This window comes from Rhamphochromis longiceps, linkage group LG16 (genome assembly GCF_057381845.1).
Source record: "Rhamphochromis longiceps isolate RC_006_pf linkage group LG16, R_longiceps_female_GT1.1, whole genome shotgun sequence".
Classification (NCBI taxonomy): domain Eukaryota; kingdom Metazoa; phylum Chordata; class Actinopteri; order Cichliformes; family Cichlidae; genus Rhamphochromis; species Rhamphochromis longiceps.
The window spans coordinates 29415416-29420990 of NC_140572.1; the positions used below are offsets into that span (position 1 = coordinate 29415416).

The 5575-nt window shown below is 35.3% G+C and overlaps 1 protein-coding gene across 1 annotated transcript; it reads left to right on the forward strand.

Annotated features, from left to right (window-relative positions):
• The first annotated feature begins 3639 nt into the window (after positions 1-3639).
• LOC146651378 (olfactory receptor 6F1-like) lies at positions 3640-5575 on the forward strand. The gene has a single exon (XM_085384400.1). It carries the CDS (start codon positions 4224-4226, stop codon positions 5166-5168), a length of 945 nt encoding a protein of 314 aa, XP_085240526.1. The 5' UTR covers positions 3640-4223; the 3' UTR covers positions 5169-5575.

The window sequence follows — 5575 nt, forward strand, 5'->3', positions numbered from 1 at the left end:
TCCAGCACGAATGTTAAATGAAAACAACATTTTTTTCATGTTTTTGACTAAGAATTTCATTTTAAAAAGGATTCTGCATGAGTTTTTAAGTACTGTTGTAAAATTCATCTATATACCATTCAGAAATCATCACAAATTGACTTTTCATTTCTTTGCCTTGCTGTGTCTTGATGTTCAAGGTATATTAGCTGATATATGTGCAAGTTGATTAAACAGGTTTATTTCAAAGTGTTTTAGGTTTAAAGTAAACAAAATATTGTATGAAATATTCTGTTGTAAAGGGCTGGTTAGTGCAGGCATCCCTGTGTGTTACATCTCAGTTTATCACAAAGGTCAGTTAACAATGCTTAATCTTTCTTTTTTTCAATAAACACGTTACATGTATAAATATAAGGATCAGTGTTATTAGGTTGTATTTTTTCAGTAGTATTTATGTATTTATATAGGGTTTTTTATTATTATTATTTTTGGAAAAATAGTAATAGTAATTGAACTGTTACCTACTTTTATTTGGCATTTTTTTTGTTTTTAAATTTATATGTAAATTTCTGTCTGTACATTAATTAATGACACCATAATTCTGAATTTTTTAAATCTGATCAAATATCCCCATTGCTTGACATACTGTAGTATTTACTACTTTAAAAATTAAAGTTTTGTTTAGCATATCAAACATAAAATTGTGCTGTTGTTTTTTGAAGTTTTTCAATCCCATAGCATAAAAAAAATAAAAACAAAAAACAATGCAATAATAGTATTTCAACAGTAACTCCCTTCTCTTCTACTCCTTCCTCGCCTTAACTAGGAAGGAGGCTCTCTCAGCTGGTGTGTTTCTCCTGGCTAACACCTTTCTGCCTTTTCTCCATCAATGTCCTGCTAACATCAAGACTCAAGTTGTGTGATATAAACATTCAGAGAGTCTTGTATCTAAACTGGTTAATAATTAAACTTGCTTGTCCTGATGTTGACACCTTTAGAAAAAACATCAGTGCAAATGTAACACTTATTGTTTATCTGTGTCATTGGCTTTTTAGAATTTGGATTTGGATAAAATAACTTCAAAATTAAGAGTTTCTTGTTCACCAAATAAAAAAAGAGCAAAATAAAATTTCAAAAATGTACATTATTCTCTTGTACATGACAGCAAATGAAGGCCTCATAACATTAACTATAAATGCACCAAGACAACCAAGTCTCAGTAAAAAGCATTATTGTTTACTTAAATTTGACCTTTAGACTATCAAAGATCTAAAGACAACTAACACATATTTTACCTTTTAAAAATTTATTATTATTGTTTTTTGTTTTTTACATTTTTTCAGATGTAAACTAAAATGCATTTCCACTTCTGGTTTTAGCTTTAATCCAGGTCATCTTATCGTTTGAACTTGAGGTGTCATAATGCCATATCTCTAACACGTTCCATTGAGATGTAAATTGTTCAATTTATTGTCATTTACAGTAAATAGGTTTTTGTTTCTCAAATAACAGACTCATATTTATATCCTTTTTTCAAGCATAAAATGTTTGAGTCTCATGAGTGACGTGTTTACTGTGGCTCAAAGTTTAGCCAGTTTTTCGGGTGCCTCTGTAGTCTCGCTCATTGTACACTTATATCACAAGGCTAATTCAGAAAATATAACTGACATGATGATGTCTATATTTAAGAGAATATCAGTTTCACAGTTTGCAAATTAATTCAAAGACAGGGGAAGAAAGAAGTGATTGCTTAGTAGGTTATAGATTCATGCTGCTTTAAAACTACCTTCTTTCCACAGAGCTGCTGTTAAAAAATAAAGGCCTGACAGTACTATATACTAGAGATGGACCGATCCGATATTACGTATCGGTATCGGTCCGATACTGACCTAAATTACTGGATCGGATATCGGAGAAAAATAAAAAATGTAATCCGATCCATTAAATATCACGAAAGCACCTCACAAAACTTGCAACACGCCGTAACTCACCTCAGAACGTTAGCATGTCGGAGCAGTATGCATCACGTGATAGAGCGGCTGTGGCATGCGGGACCTGTGGTCTGGATAGCATGTGGAGCTTCGCTAGCAACCTGGCATTTCATCTCCGACAAAGTTATCCCCGAGAGAAGTAAAGCAAGTGTGTAAGTCCATCTCTGAATGTTTGTAAAGCATTCCTGCGTTAAGCTTAACGAGCGACTGCCTCTCGCTCTCCGGCTGCTACTTCAATCGTGAAACTGCTTAAATGATCAGCTGATCGGCTTTTCTGTCGCGAGTCCGTCTTTGTTTTTGGCCCACTTTGCACCAGAAAGAGGAAACCAGCGGCTGAACAACAGCAGCACGTTTAAGCTTGATAAGCTGTTGTTAGAATTTATTTAATATTACTTTCTACACCAGGATCTTTTTCTACGTAGCTGACGGCTGGTAACTGTGCAGGGGCGGATCTAGCAAAGTTTAGCCAGGGGGGCCGATAGGGCATTAACTGGGAAAAGGGGGCACAAAGACATACTTTTCTTTCTTATTCTCATTTAAAATGTCTAGCTTTTAATAAATAATTATCTGACACACAAAGTTTTAATTTGATGTAAAATGAATAGAAGTCAATTACTGTATATAGTGACTATTAAGTCTAATATATATACCCTAGTAAGCTATAGTACTTTTTCCTTTGGGAAGGTACCATCTGTGCAGTCTGCAATTTTGTTGAAGAAAGATGTTGAATCTATTTAATATTTCTTGAAAAATAATTGATTTCTGTGCATTTTTTTTCACACTGCATCAAATTAAGGTTGATTACGTCGATTAAGCATCATGAGGTGGAGCGTGAGGGGTGGTTCCCTATTTTTTATTTATTTATTTTTGTTGTTGCTGGGAGTTGGAACCCTATTAGTTAGGTTGCTTAATATTTACGCTAAGTACTCTTTAAAATACCAGAATAGGGAGGATGGTGTAGGTTTAAGTTTATTAGATTGATCAGTATTGCTGAACTATGAAATATTTTTTTTGTATACAGGTATAACAGAATAGCTTTAGTGTAGTTGTTGTTTTAAACTTGAGTATGAACTTGCAGACTTGCAAAATGCAGCAAGATATTTTAAAAAACAGTTTTGTTGATTAAAAAACACTATATCGGATTCATATCGGTATCGGCAGATATCCAAATTTATGATATCGGTATCGGTATCGGACATAAAAAAGTGGTATCGTGCCATCTCTACTATATACACAGCAAGTGTGTTTTTGTTTATGAGTTGGCACCACAGATTGTACAAGGTTCAGGGATGTTAGCACAGAATTCTGGGCCCTATGTATAAACAGTCTCTATATATGTGACACAATGTGATGTGTGGAAGGAAGAGAGGACTCAAACACAGGACTCGCAGGCTGGTGAAGGATGTGGATGATGTTTGTTGTGAAGCCAGGATGAACAGAACATGAGAAGACGGACTGACTATACCAATTGAATAAATGAATGAATGAGTGAGTGAGTGAGTGAGTGAATTAATAAATTAATGGTTGGCTGGCTGACTGGATGGACTGAACTGAAAACACACATGAGGAATGGACGGAATGACAAGACTGGGAACTGAGGGCTTAAATACACAGTGTGGAGTTGTGATATGATGTGATAACATTAGGTGGCTGCATTATAATGTGAATGTATAATATTGTTGTCAGGCCTCTGTGTAACTGTAGGAGAAAAATAGTTTGATAGAAACAGCATTAGAATAGAATAGAATAATCCTTTAATTGTCCCACAAGGGGAAATTTGGTTGTAACAGCAGCCAGAAAGACACATATAGAAACAAACAGGACACAGAACAGAAACATACACTCATCCCTGTTGGACAACATCTCCCACCCCATGCAGGAGACTGTGACAGCACTGAGCAGCTCCTTCAGTGGCAGGCTGCGGCACACACGGTGTGGGACGGAGAGATTTCGCAGGTCTTTCCTCCTCACTGCTGTCAGACTCCACAACAAAGACTTTAACTGATCAAACACACACATCCACACACACTGAGTGCAATACTCTTTTTCTGACATAGTTGTATTTTTACTCAGTTGTATAAAGCATTTGCATTCTATTTCTATCCTATTGTATATTTTATTCTATTTATTGTACTGTATATAGTATTTTATTTTATTCTATAATTAATGGGAGGTGAAGAGGGACAGCAGACATTAGTCAGGTACAGACGCAGCAGCTCAGTGCTCTGTTATGTTGTTATTTTAAAAAGGTAGATGTGCCCTCTGATCATGGATAATCAGTCTAATGAAAGAAGTTTCATTCTGTCAGGATTTAATGAGATAATGAATTTCACAGTACCCCTCTTCTCAGTTACTTTACTGTATTACTGTGTGATTTTGTTCTTCAATATTTCTCTTGTGCTGCTCATTGTCTTGGATGAAAGCCTCCATGAACCTATGTACATTTTACTGAGCAGCTTCTGCATTAATGCACTTTATGGAACCACAGGTTTCTACCCAAAATTCCTTTCAGATTTACTGTCGTCTTCTCACAGAATCTCCTATGAAGGGTGCCTTTTACAAGGTTTTATCATGTATTCATTTGCTTGCTGTGATTTGTCTATTTTAACTGTCATGGCCTTTGACAGGTATCTGGCTATATGTCGACCTCTGCACTACCACTCTTTCATGACTAAGAGGAGGCTTTCACAGCTGGTGTGTTTCTCCTGGCTGACACCTTTCTGTGTTTTTGCCATTAATGTCCTGCTTACAGCAAGACTCAAGTTATGTGGTATAAACATTCAGAGAGCCTTATGTCTAAACTGGTTAATTGTTCAACTTGCTTGTCCTGAAGCTGACACTTTTTCAAATAACATCAGTGCATATGTGATACTTGTCATTTATCTGTCTCATTGGCTTTTCATAATTTGGACTTACATATATATTATTAAAACATGTGTGAGGTCCAGAGAGGACAGAGTAAAGTTTACGCAGACCTGTGTGCCCCATCTGACTTCTGTGATCATAAATTTCACTGTACTGGCTTTTGATTCGATGTACTTGCGCTTTGGCTCCAGAGATTTACCCCAAAGCCTCAAAAACTTCATCGCTCTTGAATTTCTCATCATCCCTCCAGTTATGAATCCTCTCATGTATGGATTTAAACTCACCAAAATACGAAACAGAATCTTGAGTTTAATTTATTTGAAAAGGAAATGATTTGAATTCAAAAATATTCAAAACAGATGCAGCAATATAAATACAAGTCTTTCTGAAGGCACTTGATTCAGAAACATTTAGTCATGTTTGCCTTGTCTAAGGAAAAAGGATTCTGCATGAGTTTTTAAGTACTGTTGTAAAATTCATCTATATACCATTCAGAAATCATCACAAATTGATATTTCATTTCTTTGCCTTGCTGTGTCTTGATGTTCAAGGTATATTAGCTGATATATGTGCAAGTTGATTAAACAGGTTTATTTCAAAGTGTTTTAGGTTTAAAGTAAACAAAATATTGTATGAAATATTCTGTTGTAAAGGGCTGGTTAGTGCAGGCATCCCTGTGTGTTACATCTCAGTTTATCACAAAGGTCAGTTAACAATGCTTAATCTTTCTTTTTTTCAAT

Bases quoted from the DNA above. Each gene is read 5' to 3' on its own strand.
- LOC146651378 (XM_085384400.1), top strand. From the start codon at position 4,224: ATGTGCCCTCTGATCATGGATAATCAGTCTAATGAAAGAAGTTTCATT.